Genomic DNA, 26,851 nt, shown 5'->3' with positions numbered 1-26,851 from the left:
CCCGCTCGCCACAACTAGAGAAAGCCTGCGTGCAGCAATGAAGACCCAATGTGGCCAAAAATAAATAAATACAATAAAATAAAGTATATAGTAGTATGTGCATAAATTATATGAAAATACTATGCCATTTTATATAAGGGACTTGAGCATCCATGGATTTTGGTATCTGCAGGGGTCCTGGAACCAACCTCCTGCAGATACCGAGGGGCAACTGTACTCTATATTATCATGTCTATGTCTATATTATATAGAAGTTTAAGACACACACACAAAATTCTTATAGATAAAATAGTCATTACTTAATGATAAAAAGTTGAAATCACCAGGATATTTTATTTCTAAACCTGAGGGATAAGTAAATGGATGATGGTTTATTAGTCATTATTCCTCATATGTAGTTATATATTCTTTCTCAACAAATGAAATTTCATAATAAAAGAAAAAACCTTAGTGAACATTCTGCTGAGCTTTGATCAATACTAAGGCAGCAGATATAATTAGTTCTGTATATTGATAGCAGCATGTTGGTAAAGGCAATGGAAAAGCAGGCACTCCAATACACTGTTGGGAAGATTAAACAGACATAATCTCTACAAAAGCCAATTTGATGATGTCTACTAATGTTATAACTACACATACCCTTTGACTTATAGCAATTCCACTCTAGTCATTTTGCACATGTGTAAAATTATTTTACACAGTTGTTTATGACAGCACTCTTTGTAGTAGTAAAAGATTACAAACAGCCTGGATGTCCATCATTAGGAGACTGGTTATATAACCACACATTTATGTAACAGAATACTATACAACTACAAAGAAAAAGAAAGCTCTTTATACACTAATATAAAATGGTATCTACCATATATTGCTAAGGAAAAAAAAGCAAGCATAGAACATGATGTATACTAGTCTAGAATATATTAACATATAAACTAATTGTGCTCAATATTCTGTTTGCCTCTCCAAATTTACTCCTCCTCTTTCTCCACCCTGCTTTCTGCACTGGGAGGCTGACCAAACAAAACTGCACCCTCTAGGTAACCTTCCCCTCTAGCTTCTGATGTGCTTTGGCAATTTAAAATCCTGGCTCCTTACTTGCTAGAAACCCATGGGATTCCATTAAATAAATTTGCCAAGTCTGTTTCCTTACCTGTAGAATAAGAACACTACCTATTGTGTAGAGCTTTTGAGAAGCTTAAAATAATATAGGCAAACTGATTGACATAGTGCCTGGCAAAGAGTCAGTGCCTGTAGTGATAGCTACTGATATCACTGTTAATATTATTAAAAGAAAATATTATAAAATAAAATAGTAACAACTATTAATTTTAATTGCTAGATTTTCTAGGAAAGGTTTCTCCCAGGAATCATTCCTCATCATCCCTAGTGAATATCTTTTCCTTCTAAGCTTTACACTCCACTTAACATTTGACAACCAGTTTTTGAGGGTAATTGTTAGTTATCTTGTCTCTACACAAAAGTTTGAATTAATGCTTAGTTGAGAACAAAAAAGAAAAAACAAAGCTGTAATAAAATTTAACTTGAAAATAATCTAAGAATTTACATAAAGAGTGGAAGTGGCAACACTGATATCAGTTAAAATCAACTTTAAGACAAAAAACTAGAAACAAAGAAGAACATTTTATGATGGTAAAAGGGACAATCCATCAGAAAGACATAACAATTAGAAACATTTATGCACCTAACAACAGTCCAAAATAAACGAAGCAAAAATGGGCAGAACTGGAGAAACAGACAATTCAATAGCTGTAGACTTCAATAGCCCACTTTCAATGAAGAATAGGTGAAAGAATGACAAGGAAATAGAAGACTTCAAAATTCTATGAGTCAACTAGATATTTATATCACACTCTACCACCACCACCAACAACAACAGAACACACATCTTCCCAAGTACACATGGAAAATTTGCAAGTATAAAGCTTGCTAGGCTATAAAACAAGCTTTAATCATTTAAAAGAACGGATAGCAAAGTATGTTCTTTGATCACAATGGAATGAAATTAGAAATCAGTAAGAGAAGGGCATTTGGGAAATTTACAAATATGTGAAAATTAAACAACACACTCTTGAATAATCAACAGGTCAAAGCAGAAATCCAGAGCTTAGAAATTTATAGCTGTAAACTACTACATTAAAAAAGAAGAAAGATCAAGAGAATGAGAATACAAGCCGCAGACTGGGAAAAAATATTTGCAAAAGATATACCTGATAAAGAACTGTTATCCAAAATACACAAAGAACATTTAAAACTCAACAATAAGAAAACTGATGTTAAAAACAATCAAGGGCTTCCCTGGTGGCGCAGTGGTTGAGAGTCCGCCTACCGATGCAGGGGACACGGATTCGTGCCCCGGTCCAGGAAGTTCCCACATGCTGCAGAGTGGCTGGGCCTGTAAGCCATGGCCGCTGAGTCTGCGTGTCTAGAGCCTGTGCTCCGCAATGGGAGAGGCCACAACAGTGACAGGCCCGCATACAGCAAAAAAAAACCCAAAAACCAAAAAACAAACAAAAAAAAACAACAATCAAAAGACTTAACAGACACCTCATCAAAGAAGACATAAGACTCTTTTTTCTTCCTTTTTTTTTTTTAACATCTTTATTGGAGTATAACTGCTTTACAACGGTGTATTAGTTTCTGCTTTATAACAAAGTGAATCAGTTATACATATACATATATCTGCATATCTCTTCCCTCTTGAGTCTCCCTCCCTCCCACCCTCCCTATCCCACCCGTCTAGGTGGTCACAAAGCACTGAGCTGATTTCCCTGTGCTATGTGGCTGCTTCTCACGAGCTATTTATTTTACATTTGGTAGTGTATATATATCCATGCCACTCTCTCACGTTGTCCCATCTCACCCTTCCCCCTCCCCGTATCCTCAAGTCCATTCCCTAGTAGGTCTGTGTCTTTATTCCTGTCTTGCCCCTAGGTTCTTCATGACCATTTTTTTGGTTGTTTTTTAGATTCCATATGTATGTGTTAGCATACAATATTTGTTTTTCTCTTTCTGACTTACTTCACTCTGTATGACAGACTCTAGGTCCATCCACCTCACTACAAATAACTCAATTTTGTTTCTTTTTACGGCTGAGTAATATTCCATTGTATATATGTGCCACATCTTCTTTATCCATTCATCTGTTGATGGACACTTAGGTTGCTTCCATGTCTTGGCTGTTGTAAATAGAGCTGCAATGAACATCGTGGTACGTGACTCTTTTTGAATTAGGGTTTTCTCTGGGTATATATATGCCCAGTAGTGGGACTGCTGGGTCATATGGTAGTTCTATTTTTAGTTATTTAAGGAACCTCCATACTGTTCTCCATAGTGGCTGTATCAATGTACATTCCCACCAACAGTGCCAGAGGGTTCCCTTTTCTCCACACCCTCTCCAGCATTTATTGTTTGTAGACTTTTTGATGATGGCCATTCTGACTGGTGTGAGGTGATACTTCATTGTAGGTTTGATTTGCATTTCTCTAACGATTAATTATGTTGAGCATTCTTTCATGTGTTTGTTGGCAAATCTGTATATCTTTGGAGAAATGTCTATTTAGGTCTTCTGCCGTTTTTGGATTGGGTTGTTTGTTTTTTTGTTACTGAGCTGCATGTGCTGCTTGTAAATTTTGGAGATTAATCCTTTGTCAGTTGCTTCATTTGCAAATATTTTCTCCCATTCTGAGGGTTGTCTTTTGGTCTTGTTTATGGTTTCCTTTGCTGTGCAAAAGCTTTGAAGTTTCATTAGGTCCCATTTGTTTATTTTTGTTTTTATTTCCATTTCTCTAGGAGGTGGGTCAAAAAGGATCTTGCTGTGATTTATGTCACAGAGTGTTCTGCCTATGTTTTCCTCTAAGAGTTTGATAGTTTCTGGCCTTACATTTAGGTCTTTAATCCATTTTGAGTTTATTTTTGTGTATGGTGTTAGGGAGTGTTCTAATCTCATACTATTACATGTACCTGTCCAGTTTTCCCAGCACCGCTTATGGAAGAGGCTGTCTTTTCTCCACTGTATATTCTTGCCTCCTTTATCAAAGATAAGGTGACCATATGTGCGTGGGTTTATCTCTGGACTTTCTATCCTGTTCCATTGATCTATCTTTCTGTTTTTGTGCCAGTACCATACTGTCTTGATTACTGCAGCTTTGTAGTATAGTCTGAAGTCAGGGAGCCTGACTCCTCCAGCTCTGTTTTTCTTTCTTAAGATTGCTTTGGCTATTTGGGGTCTTTTTTGTTTCCATATATATTGTGAAATTTTTTGTTCTAGTTCTGTGAAAAATGCCAGTGGTAGTTTGATAGGGATTGCATTGAATCTGTAGATTGCTTTGGGTAGTAGAGTCATTTTCACAATGTTGATTCTTCCAATCCAAGAACATGGTATATCTCTCCATGTATTTGTATCATTTTTAATTTCTTTCATCAGTGTCTTGTTATTTTCTCCATACAGGTCTTTTGTCTCCTTAGGTAGGTTTATTCCTAGATATTTTATTCTTTTTGTTGCAATGGTAAATGGGAGTGTTTTCTTAATTTCATTTTCAGATTTTTTATCATTAGTGTATAGGAATGCCAGAGATTTCTGTGCATTAATTCTGTATCCTGCTACTTTACCAAATTCATTGATTAGCTCTAGTAGTTTTCTGGTAGCATCTTTGGGATTCTCTATGTATAGTATCATGTCATCTGCAAACAGTGACAGCTTTACTTCTTCTTTTCTGATTTGGATTCCTTTTATTTCTTTTTCTTCTCTGATTGCTGTGGCTAAAACTTCCAAAACTATGTTGAATAAGAGTGGTGAGAGTGGGCAACCTTGTCTTGTTCGTGATCTTAGTGGAAATGGTTTCAGTTTTTCACCATTGAGGACGATGTTGGCTGTGGGTTTGTCATATATGGCCTTTATTATGTTGAGGAAAGTTCCCTCTATGCCTACTTTCTGCAGGGTTTTTTATCATAAATGGGTATTGAATTTTGTCAAAAGCTTTCTCTGCATCTATTGAGATGATATGGTTTTTCTCCTTCAATTTGTTAATATGGTGTATCATATTGATTGTTTTGCGTATATTGAAGAATCCTTGCATTCCTGGGTGTTTGTAGATTTTTTGATGATGGCCATTCTGACAGGTGTGAGAAGGACATAAGACTCTTAAAAAGCACATGAAGAGACACTCAACATCTATGTCATTAGGGAATAGCAAATTAAAACTGGTGGCGCAGTGGTTAAGAATCCACCTGCCAAGGCAGGGGACACGGGTTCGAGCCCTGGTCCGGGAAGATCCAACATGCTACGGAGCAACTAAGCACGTGTGCCACAACTACTGAGCCTGAGCTGTAGAGCCTGTGAGCCACAACTACTGAGACCGCATGCCACAACTACTGAAGCCCTCGCACTGCAATGAAGAGTAGCCCCCGCTTGCCGCAACTAGAGAAAACACACGTGCAGCAACAAAGACCCAATGCAGCCAAAAATTAATAAATAAATTTATTAAAAAAAATAAAACAATGAGATATAAATGGCTAAATCCAAAACACTGACAAAAGCAAGTGCTGCAAGGATACAGAGCAACAGGAACTTATTGCTGGTCAGAATGCAAAATGTACAGCCACTCTGAAAGACAATTTGGTAGTTTCTTACAAAACTAAACATACTCTTACCATATGATCCAGCAATTACACTCCTTGTTATTTACCTAAATAAGTTGAAAATATATGTCTGCACAAAAACTTGCACACAGATGTGTACTGCAGCTTTATTTGTAATTGCCAAAACCTGGAAGCAACAAGATGTCCTTCAGTAGGCGAATGGATAAATAAGCTGTGGTATGTCCAGACAATGGGATATGATTCAGTATTAACAAGAAATGAACTATCAAGCCATGAAAGACACGGAGAAACTTTAAATATATTTACTAAGTGAAAGAAACCAATCTGAAAAGGCTACATACTGTATGATTCCAGCTATATGACATTCTGAAAAAGGCAAGACTATGAAGACAGTAAAAAGATCATTGGTTGCCAGGGTTTAGGGAGGAGGATGGGATAACTAGGAGGATATATTCACAATATATTCCCTATTGACAATTAAGAACACACACTTGCCACCATCCTTCCATTCTGGCTGCCACTAAGTACCAGAAAAGATGCAGACTTTGGCCAGCTAGCCAGACAGACTGAGTCTAAATCCATATGAAAACTCTTTTTTTTTTTTTTTGCGGTACACGGGCCTCTCACTGTTGTGGCCTCTCCTGTTGCGGAGCACAGGCTCCGGACACGCAGGCTCAGCGGCCATGGCTCATGGGCCCAGCCGCTCCGTGGCATGTGGGATCTTCCCGGACCGGGGCACGTACCTGTGTCCCCTGCATCGACAGGCGGACTCTCAACCACTGCGCCACCAGGGAAGCCCGAAAAGTCTTTTTTAATACCTGCTACACAGAGATCATCTCATAGAATGTTAACCATCACCTCTTCCTCTCCATCTTTTCTCTTGTCTTCCATTCTTTCTTCTGGCCAGTGTCTCCTAACTGTCATCTGGGGACCAATGGTGGTCCCTGGGAATCAATTAACTGGTTTACTATAGACAGTTTGATTAAAAAAAAAAGTGATAAAAGCTTTGATCACAAACATTTCATAAATTGAAAAGATTAATTTTGACTTTCAAGGAAATTCCTTTAGCTTCTTAACTGTTATGTTCCAAGGGTCACACATGCTTTACAAGGATAGTTAAGAGGGGACTGTTTGTTTAAGCTAACAAACTTTGACATCATGAGTTCTTTACATTGGTTAAATATATATTTTGTTGTTCCTATCAATGTGTTAAATCTCCAATTAGGAAAATGAATCAATGCCTCAAAAGTGTTCATTGAAGAGTAAAAGTGATAAAAACACATTTGACTCAGAATGTCATAAATGATAAACAGTATGATCTTGTAGAGTGAAAACAGTAGGATCTTACAATGGGCTATGACCAGTGAATTACAAGTTATTAGTTTACACTGGGGGACCTCCTTGTTCCAATCAAAGTATAATACATTTTTTTTTTTTTTTTTTTTGCGGTACGCGGGCCTCTCACTGTTGTGGCCTCTCCCATCGTGGAGCACAGGCTCCAGACGCGCAGGCTCAGTGGCCATGGCTCACGGGCCTAGCAGCTCCGCGGCATGTGGGATCTTCCCGGACCGGGACATGAACCCGTGTCCCCTGCATCGGTAGGCGGACTCTCAACCACTGCGCCACCAGGGAAGCCCAAAGTATAATACATTTTTAAACAGGGATTGAAACATTATATAACAGGGATAAGAAGCCACTGAAGCATTCATATAATTTTCAACCACTCTAGTAAACCAATCAATACCTGCATTATAAATTTTGTCACTGAAAGCAAAGATTAAAAACTGTGAAGGAACTTTAAGTTATTTTAACAAAAACAGGTATAACTATGGTCAGCTGCAAAATTAATGATAAATATGCTCAGAAAGAAAACAATTTACTGGTATGTTTCTGTATCAGATGACACTACTGGACATTAATTACATAATGTTAGGTGTGGTATTCAGTGACTAAGAACAGTTACTTTCACAGATGTATGCTCTTAAATATTTTGTTTCATGGCTACAAGAAACCACTAGTATTCAGAATATGAATCAACTCTTGGTATGTACATAATATGTAAATTATGAAATACAAACAGTTCTGATTATCAATGAAAATATGCTTTAGAGAAGGGATTTTCCTTTAACCAACAATTATCTTTGAACTTTGACTTGAAAATGTACACTAGGATCAATATGGCCAAAAGCACTAGTCATGTGTGTAGCAAGGAAGAGTATAGCACCTGAAAGTCAATTCACACATGGCTTCATTTACAGACAACACCTGACATTGGACAGTAAGTCTTCTGAGTCTGTTAAAAATTGCATGGAAAATTGTGAATATAATATTCAAACTGCAGTCCCTGAGCAGGTATCTTCAGAATGTTATGTCAGGAAAAAAGAAGCAAATACAACACTCTGCTTTCCTATCTTGTCAGGAAGAAAGATGCTAAAAAAAACTATTTAAATGAAGTATGTACCTTTTTTTCCCCATGACACCAGTAAGGTCAGTAAAAAATGTCTATGATTATCTGTGGTTTACTCAAGTGGCAGATCTCTGTGATATTCAGTATTGTGAATAGCTTGAACCTATCATATGAGGGTGAAATAACAAATTCTTAATGATAAAATACAAAGACCAAATCATGATACACATAGCTTAAGCAAAGAGTTTGACTTTTCCAACATGTAGCCATTTTCTTTCCTTGTTGTAGAATGAAATCAGTGTCTTATTATTAGTATACTTAAAAAATGTATTCAATTACCACACTAGACCTAAAAACATGTTTCCTAGAACTGAAATACAACCAGAAGGACAGATTTATCCACTGCTATCTTCCAAACTGCAATATTCAACTTCATTTCTGAGTGCCACACATTTGTCAACTCAGTGCTTCATCGGATATTGTAGGTAGTTTTCAGTGAGAACTCTTGCAATAATTTTTGTACCCATCCATTTGAATATCTAAAACATCTAAAAGAATCATCCTATACTTGCTGCTATTCCCAACAACCTATAGTTGAAAAGTGGGATTATCTGATTTAGCAGAACTAAGAAGTAGGAAAAGAAACAGTTAAACACTACTGAGTGCGTGTGCCGCAGCTACTGAAGCCCTCGCGCCTAGAGCCCGTGCTCCACAACAAGAGAAGACACCACAATGAGAAGCCTGCTCACCGCAACAAAGAGTAGCCCCCGCTCGCTGCAACTAGAGAAAGTCCGCGCGCATCAACAAAGACCCAACACAGGCAAAAATAAATAAATTAAAAACAACAACAACAACAAAAAAGACCTGTCAGTGTGGTCCACAAATTCTAAATGTCAGAAATGCTACTTTCTCTACTACACTATTTTTCTTTCAAAGAAAGCTATTACTTCTTCCTATGCATTATGTTAGAGAAATATAGACAGGTATGGAAATTCTGTTTGCCCTTATTATTAATCTTCTCACATTAGAAAAGCACTTCATCGTCTGCACTTATGTTGCCTTATTTTTTTAAAGAAAGGTCTGATTTCAATATGTATAGCACCTAGAAAAAAATAGTCTAATAATTATTTCCTGTTTCTCCTTGAACTCTATTCCTCCACAAAGTCATTTTTTCCTTGACCTTCCCAAAACCCAAACTGCTTTCATATACCTCTTGATTATAGACAAGTGTCATATTAAAAATGTTGAACAACTGGCATGGCATAAACACCAAACAAAGAGAATGACACCAGTTCATAATCACATGGATGTAATGGAACATGCTAACTAAATATCAGCCTTTTATAGCTTCCTTTAAACAATCTGCTACACTTGTTTCAACACTAGCCTCATTCTCAAAGACCATTGGTTATTCCTTGCCTGCCAATTCACAGAAAAAGGAAAGTAGTTTTCATGAAAAACAGCCATATAAATTGGATTCCAAACACTGTCTTTTATTAAATATTTCCCTTTTATTCCTTAATAGAAGAATTAATAAAAATAAGCATTAGAAAGAACACACTATTGTTTTCTTTCTCCCACACCAATGGTTTCCAGAGAATGAGGCTCTCTAGTCAGCCTTTTATTATAGTTTTGTTAACTTGATTTTACCCACACAATTAGATATCCAAGATCTTTATCCACTCAACCAAATGAAAACATTGAATACATAGACAAATGGATAGATCTGGGGATATATTAAGGATAATGTAAACTGTTAGCAAAACAAATATCTGACATTTAGAGAGAAAACAACAGAAATGGAATAGAGAAATTCACAAAAAAGCAAAGACATGAGTCACTTAAAAATAAACCTAGGATCATAGAGTCATATATTATAACATTTTATATATATATATATATATATATATATATATATATATATATGTATCTGTGTTGGTTTTAAGGGTCTTCTTACCCAACTTTGGAAAAACTATTAAGTATTCAGCATTGCACTGGGGACATGCCACTCTGGCTGTACTGTTTCCTCTTTGTTTTTCATCCACCCAGCGCTGCAGACAAGCCTGGTGAACCCATTTTGTAGATCCTCTGCATCTGCATGGTCTCACCCATTCAGCTGTTCTATCATCTTCATCAGTGGCAAAACACACCCAGCAACTTCTGTAAATTAAAAGAGAAAATAATGACATTATCATTAACACCCCAGCCTCCTCTTCACTGCAGCTCTCACTTAATGGGATTAGCCTAATATGTTATATTATAGGAACTTTTAATTCTATACTAAAAGACTGAGGAGAAAAACAACCAACACATTTCCAGTAGAGTAGTTTCTTCTTTTTCTGTTTTTCCTTGTATTCTTCTGCAGAATCTTGTGTTTTCTGAATTTTGTTTTTATGTAACTTCCTCCATCTTTCTAGTAAATTAAGGTTTTTAAAAAAAATTAATTTATTTATTTTTGGCTGCACTGGTCTTTGTTTCTACGTGTGGGCTTTCTCTAGTTGCGGTGAGCGGGGCTACTCTTCATTGCGGTGCACGGGCTTCTCACTGCAGTGGCTTCTCTTGTTGCAAAGCATGGGCTCTAGGTGTGCGGGCTTCAGTAGTTGTGGCTCGTGGGCTCAGTAGTTGTGGCTTGTGGGATCTAGAGCACAGGCTCAGTAGTTGTGGCGCATAGGCTTTAGTTGCTCCATGGCATGTGGGATCTTCCTGGACCAGGGCTTGAACCCATGTCCCCTGAATTGGCAGGCAGATTCTTAACCACTGCGCCACCAAGGAAGTCCATCTTTCTTGTAATTCTTCATCTTCTCTAATGAACCAGAATGCAAACAGACAATCCTCAAGCTGCTTTCAAGACCTAATAATTCTTCGAGGAGTGATAAATATAGGAATATGTGAAATTCAGTGTATCTGCCATTTCAACAACATTAACTTCTTAACCTCTTGAACTTGGAAAACTAAAGTATTACATAAATGATTTCACATATGGTCTCATTCAGTTTTCAACTGAGACAAAAAACCCCACTCATTTCTCTTTCTGGTAAAGTATGACTATAAGAGAGAAAGATGATTAAATTAAAAAGCACAAAGGGAAGAAGAGATGAAGATATCAGGATAAATTGTTTTAGGATAGTGATATGATAAATTTGGGCCGAAGGGCTTCCCTGGTGGCGCAGTGGTTGAGAGTCCGCCTGCTGATGCAGGGGACACGGGCTTGTGCCCTGGTCCAGGAAGATCCGACATGCTGCGGAGCAGCTGGTCCCGTGAGCCATGGCCGCTGAGCCTGCATGTCCGGAGCCTATGCTCCACAGTGGGAGGGGCCACAGCAGTGAGAGGCTCGCGTACTGCAAAAAAAAAAAAAAAATTTGGGCCTACATGTTTCCATTATAGGTATGATTGGTTTTCCTTTTTTGTGGGAATTAAATTATATTTATTATATTCAAAATCTAAAAGTCAAGTCTGGTATGCTTATATTTTAAAAAATTCTATTGAGATGGTTAATTTTTAAACACTTCCCCATTTTGCTTTTGAGGATACTTCATGAACTCTAATTTGTTCTTGTGGAATTAGGTTGCAATTCCTTATTTTTTTCCTGTCAATTAACACAAGTTTTGACACCAATTTCCATTAGGGCAAATACAATTTAACTCAATGACACCATTCACTCCCCTTTACTACGTTAAAGTTTCACTGCACAATAGGAAACTGCTAATTAAAGCTTGTCACTTACTGTGCACATTTCACTTAATTAGATAAGTGGCTCTGTCAGAACTTAACTATGCTCAGTGGGAAAGACTATATAGTCAGGTACTACATACGGGCGAGGTCTCCAGTCTGTAGAACAATACGAATTTTAATTGTGTGCTCCAATTAAAACTTCGCAATTAGAATACGGAAAAAAAAAACTGAAGTGCATACGTGGCAACAATATCCAAAATTGTGCTTTTACTCAGCTTTCAAATTCAGTCAGATTTCATTTGACCTACCTAGGTAAAAACGAGGTAGGGAGCATTTGTTTGAGCATGCCTGACCCTCTGACCCACCTCAGCCAAGCTGTCTGGGCCCTCGTGCTATCTTACAGTTATCCAGAAATGCCTCCTCCTCCACCTCCTTATTCTTTAAAATTTTATTGTGGTAAAATATACATAACATAAAATTTACTACTTTAACCATTTTTAAGATTGCAATTCAGTAGCACTAAGTCATTCACACTGGCAACCATCATCAATATCCATGATTTGAGTGGGTTTCAACCTAGTTTTTTTCATAAAATTTCAATTGACAAGTATACAGCAAATAAACCAGTTATTTGAGGTGTTAGTATATATTTTCCCCATTTAACCAAGGTAATTTTGTAAATATAATTGTATACCTCTGGGAAATGAAAACCATATTTTGGTAACAAAATATAGGCAGAATATCTAGAAACTATATTTCTAGGTTCTTGTAAGTTTTTCATATTAACAATGGAACATATATGTAGCTAAGTACATCTAGACCAGCATAATTAATCAGTATTAAGGTGAACTGAATCTTAACTTAAGCCAATTTCCAGTCATCAGGAAAAAACAAAATAAAATGTCAAGAACCTTAATACTAAGTTGAACCAAATGAAATTGCCTATATTTATGTTTTTAATTTACATAAATGGCAGCTTCATATACCAATATAATGGGAATATTTGTATAGCTATAATCCCCATAAATTCTGGATAAGTATAAGTTTATTTTTCCCCAACATTTAATAGGAAAAATTTCAAACTTTCGAAAAAAGTTGAAAAACTGGTGAACATCCATATTCTTAACACCTAGATTCTACAGTTCTTATCATTTTGCTACATATGTACTTTACTACATATTCTTTCATCAATCTTATTTTTTGATGCATTTCAAAGTTTCAGACATTAGTGTACTTCACCCCTAAATAAACACTTTTACAGTTTTACTTTTTAGAAGGTACTCAACTAACATTTAAAAGAGGCACTTTCCGGATTTTTTTTCTAATTTCACAACTATGGTAGATAAGATAGTTGAATGATGATTTACAGTGAAAACTTATTAGGTGTTAAACCTAATTGGAAGTGTTAATACCCATAACCTTGTTTTTATTGTTTGATTCATAGTGACAGTGAGTATACAGCTTACAAATTTGGATTTTGAAGCTAATGCTCATTAGACATTAACTGAAATTATCCTATAGATATTAAAAAAACCCTTATTGATAATAATACTCTCAAAAAGTCTGATATTCAACATCTACCAACGTACCACATCCATTTTCTATTTATTCTAATCGCTAAACAGTACAGTACATCTGATAATGGTCATCTGAGATCAAATAGTATTGCCCACAATATGTAAGCTTCTGATAACACCACCAAATTACTTCACCTAAAAATTATAATTTAGATACAAGTAAATGTTATATAAAATGAAGACTTCTAACTTAATAGTACAAAACAAACAAGCAACTGGAAATTACAGAAATTGCCAGCAACATTTACTGAGCATTCACTGATTCCATGTGGTTGCACAAACAAAATAAATGGAAGATTGTACCTATCTAGAAAACCCTATAATTTAATTGGGGCTACATCCAGTAGATACAAGAGATTTAAGGTTCCAGTGAAATTACCATAGGTACATCCATTTTAAGAAGGAAGGATCAATTTGGATAGATCAGGAAAGGTTTCAGGGAGGAGTGATAGCAGAAATTAGCAGGGGCAAGTGATTTTATTGCAGGGATTGTCAAAACAAAGGTCTCAGGACCAGTAGTTCAGGATCACTAGGGAACTTGCAAATTCTCTGGCTCTACTCCAGATCTAGTAAATAAGAAACTCTAGAGGAAGAGGGCCTACAAATCTGTGATTTAACAAGCTCTCAAGGTGATCCCAATATTCAATAAAGTTTGGGAACTGGTGGTGTAGAAAAATGGCAGGTAAAAAAAAGCAAACATATTGGAGAAAGCAGACTGTGTGAAAGGGATAATTACTGGATTTACTTAAGGTAGAAATAATTGCTTCTGATGACTAAATATTTTTAATATAAATAACAGCACAGAAAATGTTAGGTTCTAAAGAATTTATTAACTGATTTACTACCTTACTAGGTATATGAGTTTAATCTACATAATATGGAAAGAATATTAGTCTGTGAAATAAGGGCCAGGTACATGGGAAATTAAAGCATATAAAAATGTTCACATAAATGTTTTTAGGCAGACAGCCTGTAAGACAGTTATTAGTCTTCAGGGCTGGAAATGAGGGGAGGGAACAAAGTATGTATAGGAATCTTCTCTTCCCTCATTTAAAAAAAAAACTTCTAATAGGCTGACCAGGAATATCACCTAAGAAGGTCTTAAAATTATGCCTTCCCCCTTTGCTTCCCCATACCCTACTCCCTCCTTGATGCAATCTATTTCAGCTATTTATTCCCCAATTCCCCACCTCCTTCCATTTAGGGAGAAAAGAGGTTGTTTGAAAATGATGGGTTTAGAGTTTCTCAAGATCTTAGAATAGAGGAGAGAGTAGAAGCTTGTGGTTTAATGTACAGCACAATTTCTCTTTTTTAGGGACAAAAAGTATACCATACTTTTTAAGGAAAACCACTCTCTTCTCTCCAACATCAGCCATGTATGTGGTTTATTTAGGCAGTTAGTCCCACATCCCCAGCTCCAGGAAGAGTAATCCCTAGATTGGTTTAAGGGAGTATCCCATGTCCTAGATTACAGTTATTGAGAGGCTGGGCCCATAAAGCTAGTTTCATTAGAGTGAACTTCAGAATTTTTGCTGGGAAAGTTGGTACAAAGACTTTCTTTTCCACTGAGCCTGAAGGCAGGAAAAGTGTGAACCTAAATGAGGGTGTGAGGCTCTGCTGCCAGGAGAGCCACAATGTGGAGCCTAAAGAACCCAGAGGAAGCTGAAAGATAGAAACTGATGACTTCGTTTGAGACATGGATCAAGCTGTGCTTAAAGCTAAATATACCCTTGCACTGTTCACTTACATAAACCCACAGTTTTTTTTTTTTTTTTTTGGTTTAACCAGTTTGGGGCAGATTCCTATCAGACACAACCCAAACAATCTTGTTATAGATTGTGAGAAACTGGATATAAGGGATAGCCCTGAACAATCATATAATGTAGACTCTTAAACAGCTTTTAAAAGGACACTATTTTTTGTCAACGGCTTTGTTTCCTACTGACCGCAACTTGAGCTGAAAAGGCTTAAATAAATCTAATTTCCACTGCAAGTACTTTGAGTCTTGCAAGTTTTTCAATTTCTCACACAGGGCAAAAATATGCTCGTGATTCTGGCTACTGGATCAGGTCATTTCTTAGATAAAAACAGCCAACAAAGATAAAACCAAACATTTTGAAATTAAAAATTCTTACTGACAATGCTATAATATTTGCATTGCAGGATCAATTTAACTATAATTCTACTTTATTACATATTTTAATGTTATAGTTTATAGGATGGCAATTTTAATACCCTTAAAAGGTGAGAACTGGCTATTTGCCATTTCAAAGGACAAAGCCAAAAACCTTTCAAGTCCACACCTAAGAAGAGGTTGTAATATCTGACAAAATTCTAATTAAGAGTTTCTCTTTGAGTCATTTCCTCCCCTTCTTCTCTTCAATCCTCCAATCTCTAAGCAGTGTTCAGTGTGATGCAGAAGCATCATCAGAGAACTTGCTAGAAATGCAGTTTCAGGTCCCACCCCAGACCGGCAGAATCAGAAACTCTGAGGATGGGACCCAACACTACATTTAAACATTTTATTTATTTTAAATTTCTTTAAAAATTCTTCTTTTTTTATTGCAGTAAAATATATAACATAAAATTTGCCATCTTAACCATTTTTAAGTGTATAGTTCAGTGGTATTAAATACATTTACACTGTTGTGCTACCATCACCACCACCCATCCCCATAACTCTTCATCTTATAAAGCAAACTCTATACTTATTAAACAACTCTCCAATGTCCTCTCTCCCAAGCCCCTGACAGCCACCCTTATACCTTCTGTCTTTATAATTTTGACTACTCTAAGTACCTCATATAAGTGGAATCATCCAGTATTTGTCTTTCTATGTCTTCAAGGTTCATCCACATTGTAGCATATTGCAGAATATCCTTCCTTTTTATGAGGCTGAATACTATTCCATTGTATGTATATATACCACATTTTGCTTATCCATTCATTGGTCTTAGATACCAAGGTTGCTTCCAAGTTTTAGCTATTGTGAATAATACTGTTACGAACATGGGTGTACAAATATCTCTTTGAGATCCTGTTTTTAATTCTTTTTGGATATATACCCAGAAGTGAAATTGCTGGGTCACATGGTAATTTTATTTTTAACTTTTTTGAGGAATCACCAACGTGGTATTTTAACAAACCCTTCAGGTGATCGTGATACCGAAGTTTGAGAACCTCTGCTCTGGCCATCCTTCTTTCCTTTTTCCCTTTGTAAGTTTCCTCAACTCACCATAATACAAAAATGAAATTTTATTTTACATTCAATGTAAACATTTTTAAGCTATTTGGTTTTTAATTTAAATAGTAAGCAAAATGCTTGAGATCCTTTTTTCTAAGGAAAAAAGCTAGCTAAATTTGGGGAAAAGATTTTGTGAGTTCAGGATATTCTAACTGGTTAAAGAACTTGGGATGCCTGAGTTCAAATTCCTGCTTACCACTTATTTTAGGTTTAATGACAATCTCTTTCAGGGTTTTTGTAATGCAGCGGTTCTTAACCTGAGGTTCATGAAAAACTTACAGGATTGGTAAATTTGGATGGGAAAAAAAGTAATTATACCTTTATTTTCACTAAACTCTAAATAAAATTCAGTTTTCCTTCAATGATGAATAAACAACTCATAGTAATATTAGCATATAGCAATTAGAAATTAGTACAGTGACCAGAAATTTTCCTATTACAGCTGTGCAGATCTCAAAATAACATTTAACCCACTGCTAATTTGAAATTAATTATCAGACCCACCAGTAATAGATCTTGTATTTGTTTTCAAGCTCATATTACCATGTCACATTTTTAATATTTTGGTAGCTGTATTTCAACGTAATTTGTCCATTTCTGACCTGTATATTTTGTTTTATTCTTTCAAAACATTCTGAGAAGGAACCCATAAGCTTAACTAAACTTCCAAAGGAGTTCTCAGCATAAAAAAGGTTTTATGTTAAAATTCCCTATTGTAGAACCCTCCTACACTGTTGGTGGAATTGTAAATTGGTACAGCCACTATGGAAAACAGTATAGGGGTTCCTCAAAAAACGAAAAATAGAGTTGTCATATTATCCAGCAATCCCACTCTTGGGCACATATCCAGACAAAACCATAATTCAAAAAGATGCATGCACCCCTGAGTTCACAGCAGCACTATTCACCATAGCCAAGACATGGAAACAACCTAAATGTCTACCGACAGATGAATGGATAAAGAAGATGTGGTGTGTACACACACACACACACACACACACACACACAAAAATACTCCTCAGCCATAAAAAAATGAAATAATGCCATTTGCAGCAACATGGATGGACACAGAGATTATCATACTTAGTGAAGTAAGTCAGAAAGTGAAAGACAAATACCATATGATATCACTTACACGTGGAACCTAAAATAGAACACAGGGCTTCCCTGGTGGCGCAGTGATTGAGAGTCCGCCTGCCGATGCAGGGGATGCAGGTTCGTGCCCCGGTCCGGGAAGATCCCACATGCCGCGGAGCAGCTGGGCCCATGAGCCATGGCCGCTGAGCCTGCGCGTCTGGAGCCTGTGCTCCTCAACAGGAGAGGCCACAACAGTGAGAGGCCCACGTACCACAAATCAATCAATCAATCAATCAATCAAATAGGACACAAATGAACTTATCTATGAAACAGAAACAGACTCATAGACAAAGAGAACAGACTTGTGGTTGCCAAGAGGGAGGGATGGATTGGGAGTTTGGGATGAGCAGATGCAAACAAATATATATAGAATGGATAAACAACAAGGTCCTACTGTATACCACAGGGAACTATGTTCAGTGTCCTGTGATCAGCCACAGAGAAGAAGAATACGAAGGAGAATGTATGTAGGTGTGTGGCTGAGTCACTTTGCTGTACAGCAGAAATTAACACAACATTGTAAATCAACTATACTTCAGTAAAATAAATTTTAAAAAAAAGATTCTCTATTGTAAAGGATTAAACAAGTGATCATGAAACTGCTTAAGAACTGTCTGGCACATACATAACCACCAAATGAACAGTAGCAATAATGGCACCAATAGAGATGAGAAAGATGGTGTCAACTTTACATCTATGCCTAGATTTTTATGGATGCATTTTCTTACCTAAATTAGCACATACAGCAGTCCTGCCTGGCACCCTGGTATTCAGTGGAAAAGGTCCTGGATTCTTGATCATCCCCAATTGTTCAATAGGCCAACACCACTGCTTAAGATATTTATTCAAATCCTCAATTCATTTTCTCCCACCCCTCTTTTCCTTCCACTAGGTTGTCTAAATGCCGCCTGCTTGCTGATAATACACACTCACAATTTACTTCCACACCATTCCACCAGCCAAGTTAGTGCTCATTAGGTTACAGAGTAAAGGGAGATCTGGGAATTATCATGATTGGTTCAGAGATCAAAGAACAAATCACTATTATAATATGAAGACATGAAAAAAGAACTAGACAATTCTAAAGAATATTACTTATTCCTTAAAATAAATGTATGGCCTTACTGGTACTGGTAATGTCACTAATCTGTATGTATGACATGCCACTCTTTATAAAAAAATCATTTACTTCTATGTAATTTTAAAGTAAAATTATAACTTTTTTCCAATTATTGATATAAATCCTTCTCAACAGTAAAATTTATAAAGTTATAGGAATATACATCTAATTCGCCTTAAATCAAAGAGTATTCAAGATCTCCCCCTAAATTAACTTGAACATACTTAGTATGCTCACTATTTGATGCCAGAAGAAATACATTTAAGAAACTTACAATCTAGTTAAGGAACAAATATATGCATAGAAGGATCACATAAAAAAAACCACACAAAACACTGAGTGCCAAGAAATGATGCTGGTGACCAAAGGTAATACAGAAATGTGATGATGACCATAAGAAACACAGGATGAAATAGCTGAGAAGGTTTCATGAAAAGGAAGAACTACAAATGAGATGACAATTGGGGAATGAAAAGAATAAGGGTATCTGAAGTAAGAATAACAGCATAAACAACCTTAGACATAGACATGAGCATATGATCATAGACAATGATAAAACCAATGTGGTTGGAGCAGAAAGGTTTTTAAATAAAGCTAGGTATTACAAACCAGTTGGCAAAGGATGGATGACAAAGGTAACCTCACTTCACAGGGTTCATTTGTGACTAAACTAGTTTATATGATTAAGTTAATTATTTTAAAAGTATATGGGGAAAAAAGGGGAGGAAACATCAATAGAATAGTTTCTCACTGGCACATAAATTAACGAAGCAAGATAGGTATGGTTATCTAATAAAACAGTTGGCAGTAAAGTCTACCTTTGTAGACTCAGACTGTAGGTGTTTATAGTGGATTATTAGAAAGATCTGGAAAATCATAGGCTCCTGCCTATGATCACTTTGATGAAAACTGGAGGGAAACAGAATAGAAGAGTTCCAGAATACAGGAGTGAGAGCAATGAAACAAGCTTTATATTGCTGTTGTTGTTATATATGGTGCCTTACCAAAGTATTTCCATAACTGTTTTAAGGAAAGAGAACATGTCCTTAATTCAGAAGATGCTTAGAGGGGGCTTCCCTGGTGGCGCAGTGGTTGAGAATCTGCCTGCCAATGCAGGGACACGGGTTCGGGCCCTGGTCTGGGAAGATCCCGCATGCCGTGGAGCAACTAAGCCCATGAGCCACAACAACTGAGCCTGCGCGTCTGGAGCTTGCGCTCCGCAACAAGGGAGGCCCACACACTGCAATGAAGAGTGGCCCCCGCTCGCCACAACTAGAGAAAGCCCTCGCACAGAAACAAAGACCCAACACAGCCAAAAATAAAAAAAAAAAAAAAAATTAAAAAAAAGAAGATGCTTAGAGAACCATGCTCTGGTTAATGCAAGGAACGCCTAAATTTAACAATGGAAAAAACTGCAAACTGCTTGCTTTGTCTCAGGATTAAAAGTGTCACATCCCATGTATTCTTAAACAGGAACTATACCATAAAGAAGACTAAAAATCTGGGATTTCCCTGGTGGCGCAGTGGTTAAGAATCTGCCTGCCAGTGCAGGGGACACGGGTTCCAGCCCTGTTTCGGGAAGATCCCACATGCCACGGAGCAACGAAGCCCGTGTGCCACAACTACTGAGCCTGCGCTCTAGAGCCTGCAAGCCACAACTACTGAGCCCGAGTGCCACAACTACTGAAGCCCGCGTGCCTAGAGCCCGTGCTCTGCAACAAGAGAAGCCACCCAATGAGCAGCCCGGGAACTGTAACGAAGAGTAGTCCCCGCTCGCCGCAACTAGAGAAAAGCCTGCAACAAAGACCCAAGGCAGCCAAAAATAAAAATAAATAATAAATTTTTAAAATTAAAAAAAAAAAGACTAAATATCCCTTTATATGTCTGTCCAGCCAAGTGGAATAGAAGTTAAAGTATTTGGATTTATCAAAGAGCTACCACAATTATGACACATTACAAAAAAGGGAAAGGGAAATACTCCACAATGAAAGCGATCATTTACTAAGCATATATTCATGCCATGTGCTTTGTCTCTGATCTTCACAAACTCTGCAAACATAATTATTTCTGTCTTAAATAAATAAGGAAACAGAAGCCCAGAACGGTTAAACAGTCTGCCCAAGGCCTCATGGTTAAGTAGAAAGGCATGGATGCAACCTAGGCCTCAACTCTAAAATATGAGATTTTGTAAATTATATCCCAATAAAAAAAAAAATTAAATTAAAAAATTAAAAAAAAAACACCAAAAACATCAGCTTTTATCACTGCACCATGCTGCCATATGGATAGTGTATTCTGAGAAAATTTTCCATTTCTCATTTCTAAGGAAATTATAGCCAGTACAAGTAATTATGTGTTTCATTTTTTTTTTTTATGTCTGATCTTATTTATTTGTTACTCTTAGAACATCTCATTTTTGACTGGACTCAGACTCAGAAGTAGAAGCTCTCAGAGAGGACAGCCTCCGTCTCTTGGCAATCTGTTCATGGCGTTTTTCTTTGGCCTCCTTCATTCTCTTGGCCAAAAGTTTAGCATATTCTGCAGCCTCTTCCTTATTTTTCTTAGTACACTGTGTCTTCAGAGCAATTCGCTGACGTTTGTGTTGCAGAACACGTGGAGTAACAAGACGCTGAATCTTGGGTGCTTTGGTCCTAGGTTTCTTACCTTCTTTGTTTAGGGGCTTTCTCACAACATACTGACGGACATCATCTTCTTTAGAGAGACTGAAAAGTTTGTGGATTCTGCTAGCTCTTTTGGGCCCCAGGCGACGAGGCACAGTAGTATCAGTGAGTCCAGGAATATCCTTCTCCCTTTTACAATGACCAAATTGAGAACGCTCAGATTGGCATCCACAATGCAACCCCGTACAGATTTGTGCTTTCTTTCTCCAGTCCTCCTTGGTCTGTCACAGGAATGCCCCTTACTCAGTAGCAGGTGAACTCGGCCATGGGTCAAGACACCCTGCTTCATGGGGAAACCCTGTTTGTCGTTCCCACCACTGATTTGGACCACATAACCCTTCCATTCTTCACCCAGAGGGTCAGCAGCAACTTCTGTGGCCATATGCTTCTCATAAAAGGTACGAAGTTTTTGTTCATCGTCCACTTCAATGAGTTTCTGGCAGCCAGTGGTGGGGAAAGAAATGTTCAGCTTTATTCTGAAGCGGCTGACCGCCTCCGGGGCGCCACAAAAAAGAGCTATGTGTTTCGTTTTTGCTAGGGTACTTTTAAGCAGCCATAAGGAGCTTTCACTAGAGATCTAAACCCCTGCCAGTGTATTCCAAGGTGCCATATAAATGTTACCATCTCTCATCTTATGAACTATGGCATGTAAAGAGTTGGGAGGCATGTATGTACATGTGGCCTGTAAAGAACTGCTACATGAATCTGGAGAAGGGGGGAAATATTTCTGGCTGAAATGGTCAGAAAAGCTTTATAAATGAGGCAGAAACTAAACTGGGTCTTGAAGAGTGGGTAGAATTTTGAAAGACAAGATGCTGAAAAGAACACAGGACAGTGAGTGAATCAGTTTGGCCTGGGCAAAACATATATACTTTATGAACTCATTCTTTTTTTTTTTTTTTTTTTGTGGTACGCGGGCCTCTCACTGTTGTGGCCTCTCTCGTTGTGGAGCATAGGCTCCGAATGCGCAGTCTCAGCAGCCATGGCTCACGGGCCCAGCTGCTCCGCGGCATGTGGGATCTTCCCAGACTGGGACACGAACCCGTGTCCCTGCATCGGCAGGTGGACTCTCAACCACTGCGCCACCAGGGAAGCCCTGAACTCATTCTTAAACAGAAGCAAAGCTTTAAAAAGGTAGCTGGTGCCAGCCATATACTCACTGTCTTAAACATAATAGAGAGCACAATAAATATGATTATGGAGGGTCTTGAAGGCCAGGTTAAAGAATTTGAACTTAAGCTTAATAAGCAATTAAGAAAATACAGAAGGTTTTGAGCAAATAAATATTTGGTGCTTCAGCAAGATTATTCTAGGCACTGATATGTCATAAATAGTGAAAAGACAGACACCATGATTCAACAGTGTCTCCAATGTACCTTCCCCTTCTGGGGAAATGGGATAGGGAACAGTTTCTGTTCTCAGTGAACTTCCACTTGAATGTGCATGGTGGTGGTGGTAAAGGGTATGTGTGGAAGGCTCTGAGACCTGGGATAGGTGCATTAAAAAAAATATTACCAGGGCTTCCCTGGTGGTGCAGTGGTTGAGAGTCTACCTGCCGATGCAGGGGACACGGGTTCGTGCCCCGGTCCAGGAAGATCCCACATGCCGTGGAGCGGCTGGGTCCATGAGCCATGGCCGCTGGGTCTGCGCGTCCGAAGCCTGTGCTCCACAACAGGAGAGGCCAAAACGGTGAGACGCCCACGAACCGCAAAAAAAAAAAAAAAAAATTACCATACGGTGTGATATACTAAAATGAATGCATAAAGGTTCTATGGAAAAACAGGAAGAAGTAACTCACTCTGCCTGAAGGAGCTGTGTAATGCTTCAAGGTGATACTTGAGCTGAATTCTAAGATGGGTCAGAATTAGCCAGGTGTCAAAAGGGAGGAAGTCATCTAAAGCAAAAATAAGAAGATGTACAGCAGGATATATCCAGAGGACAATGAAGTGCAGTGCAGAAGAGTATGGTTAAGGAAGGTTGGGGCTGGATTGGATAATTAATAGAGCTAAACCTCTTCACCAGGGCCTTGAAAGTTTAGAATTTATCCTATAGGTGATGTAGAGACTGACAGGTTTTAAAGTATGGAAACGCCATGATAATTGTGCCTTGGCCAATTCTGGTACCACTCTATTAAGTCAAACTGGGAGATTCTGGTACCACTCTGCAAGTCAAACTGGTAGAGAAAAACTGGAGTCAGAGAAAGAAGAATCTATAGTATCTGATAAGCAAGTGGATTTGGAGGAAAAAAGCAAAAAAGAAAAAAAAGATGTAGGTCTTATGGCTGGTAGACTAGAAGAATGGTCCTATCAAAGGCCAAAATTGCGAAGTCAAGATAAGTAAACACCAGGGAAATAGCAGTAGTTTAGTTTTAGATACGTTAAGGCGCTAGTAATACTCTGTATACACAAATGGAAATGTCTACTGGGCAGCTAGAATGCAGACACTAAAATGTGGGAAAGAGGTCAGGAATAAAGACATAAATCTGGGAGTCACTCAAATAAAGGTGATAGTGAGATAGTAAGCAGGTATACTTTTAAGAGAAGAATGATAAGTGCTGAGGATTGAACCATACTTAATTGACTGAAGAGAGTAAGGGTAAGGTGATACATAAGAGGCGAAAAAAGTAAAAGACAAATAGTGTGGTAGACTAGAACACAGTTTCAAGAAGTTAGGGGGTGGTGGTCACCAGTTTCATCTCCACTACATATATGTCAAGGACATGAGGACCAAGAAAAGAAGTCATTAGGTTTACCGATTAAGAAATTATTTGTATAGGGAGAGTGGGAGGGAGGGAGACGCAAGAGGGAAGACATATGGGAACATATGTATATGTATAACTGATTCACTTTGTTATAAAGCAGAAACTAACACACCATTGTAAAGCAATTATACCCCAATAAAGATGTTAAAAAAAAAAAAGAAATTATTGGTAATCTTTAGTATACTTTTAGTAGAGCTACGGACAAGAAAGGTGGATGAAAATCAAATTACAACAAGAGATAATAAGGAGAAAATAAGAATATAAATGTCACAAACAGGGAAACGGATTTAGAAAGAAAAAGAGTGATAAGTAAATACAATGGATTATATATATATATTCTCTTTAATTGCTGTATATCACAGAACTCAGTATTTTAAAAAGTCAATTGTAGATTGATATACTTAAATTTTAGAAACAAGAATAAAACTATGAATTACATATGGTATATGTAAAAGCATTAAACAAAGACTGGAAGAACATAAACCCATTTATGATAGTGGAGTGGGGATGGGGAGAAGATATGGGACTGGGGATAGTGGCCAAAGGGGACTTTATCTGTAATGTTTCCACTTTTTACATAGAGATGGAAGCAAATACAACTAATTGCTAATGTTTTTAAATTCTAGGTATTGCTCTGTAAATGTCAAAATGGGATAGTGATATGATTGGAGTAAATATGCTTCAGAGAATGAGAAGTCGCTTTAATGGAAACTAGAGGTGGTTATATAAATAAGAATATAGTACGTTCCTATCAGAACACTCTACAGCCTCTAAAAGGATGTACATGTGTGGCTGACAACACCCTGAGAGTGGGGATTCTAATTCACTTTGCCACTGCAGGAGGCTCGTGGGGAGCAGATGATTCTCCCTGCTTTTCTTCCCATTTGACTGTTCTGGGGACACTGGCTACATGCCTTACCTACTCACCAGGTGCAAGTAAGTGATGCAAACAACCTCAACAAATTCCTGAGTGTTAAATGTGAAAGGGGTACACAAAAGTCAAGTTTCCAGAAGCATCTCTCACCAGGCTTTAAACCTGAGGTTCATTCCTGCAGTTTGTTACAGTATTCTTTGTATTCTCTATACATTTAATCCTAATTTTGAGAAATAAAAGAGAAAACGAGAAAGTTTAATGGTGATAGAATAATATATAACAGACCTCTCCTTAAAAAAGTATGGCAATGAAGGGAAGGAAGAGAAACTGACCGAGATTCAGAGAGCCTGACGTAAAAGGTTTGAGTTTATGAATGGTTATAATTTCAGGGCAATGATTTGTGATCCCAAATCATTCATGACACTAGAAAACCACCCACTTTCCCACCCCCCTTCTCAAACAATTTAAAAGGTTCAAATGATAAATTTATTTAAAACAGTTGCTTACTGTTTATAAAAATGAAAGGTAATCAAAATATATATCTATATATACTTTCTACCTACAAATACTGCAATAATAAAATTTATCAAGATAAACAATTGCTAAACTAAATTTAGTTATTCACAAAGGACCAGGCAATTGAACTTCAGTTATTAATAAGTTGCTATTAATTAAAAAACCTTGAAAGACTAAGTGTATAAACTGAACATACCATCCATGTTATGTAAATATAATCTTCATTTTATTTGACAGTTTATGGAACACAAACCTCACTAGAATTAAAGCTCCATATGAGCATTTTTGCTTATGTTCACTACCACCATATATCGAGGACCTAGAATTGTAACAGGCAAATGCATCGATATTTATTAAGTCAATTCATTAAATACAAATGTTTAATAAGCACTAAAATATACCTAATTTTAACCTAGAAGCAGAAGAACAATATATGTTATACACATTTCCTAATCTTCTCAAGGACAGAACTTGCACTGAAGAAATAAAAATAAGGGCAAGTTTCTGAGCTAAATTCTATCCCTCAAAAATTGCCACCCAAAGACCAAGCTGGGGGGAAGCCAAATTCAAAGCAAGAATTCTAGGTCCTAACAGGTTGACATATTTTAGTCTGTTAGGCCTGTCAGTATTCCTCAAATGAACCCATCAAGTATCTTTGTGTTCAATTTGCATGTAGGGCCAGCCCAGATTAAGATGATACTGTAAATATGGAGATGGGTGTGTGTGTGGTGGGGAGAGAATTGCTACATTAGTTGGTTACACTAGAATCTTAAATACCTTCTGCATGCCTAACATATGAATAGCATTTTATTGTTTTATAAAGTGCTTACACGTGTTCTCATTTATACAATCCTGTGAGGTAGGATATTGCCATTTTATAAGTGAGGATGTAGAACCTCAGAATATAAGTCCAAAGTCACATAGCTAGTAAGTGGCAAAATGAGAATTTTAAGATTTCTGGCCAAGCTTACATCACTAAAATGTACTCTTATCATGAAATAATCCCTTGGGATTTAGGGTAGTGGGAATTCCCTGGTGGTCCAGTGGTTAGGACTCCACACTTCCACTGCAGGGGGCCCGGATTCAATCCCTGGTCCTGGTTGGGGAACTAAGATCCCCCAGCAAGCTGTGCCGCGTGACCAAAAAAAAAAGTGATTTTCAACTACAATAAACACTGGAAAACTTTTGAAAATATACATGCTCAGGCCCCATTCTCCAGAAATCTGTGAATTAATTGGTT

The 26,851-nt window shown here is 37.4% G+C and overlaps 1 protein-coding gene and 1 pseudogene across 1 annotated transcript in view; both read right to left on the bottom strand.

Annotated features, from left to right (window-relative positions):
* MARCHF5 (membrane associated ring-CH-type finger 5) overlaps positions 1-26,851 on the bottom strand; it is a 54,929-nt gene that overhangs the window by 25,881 nt on the left and 2,197 nt on the right. The window contains exon 2 of the mRNA XM_022569352.2: positions 9,987-10,189. Within this exon, the coding sequence (XP_022425060.1) occupies positions 9,987-10,189 (203 nt within the window). The remainder of the gene's footprint in view (positions 1-9,986; positions 10,190-26,851) is intronic.
* LOC149747286 (small ribosomal subunit protein eS6 pseudogene) lies at positions 10,203-26,397 on the bottom strand (annotated as a pseudogene).

This window comes from Delphinapterus leucas, chromosome 16 (assembly GCF_059928025.1).
Source record: "Delphinapterus leucas isolate spDelLeu-1000000601 "Yukka" chromosome 16, BTC_Dleu_Yukka2, whole genome shotgun sequence".
Classification (NCBI taxonomy): Eukaryota; Metazoa; Chordata; class Mammalia; order Artiodactyla; family Monodontidae; genus Delphinapterus; species Delphinapterus leucas.
The sequence above is the reverse complement of the archived record's forward strand: the minus strand, read 5'-3'. Positions and strand labels throughout refer to the sequence as shown.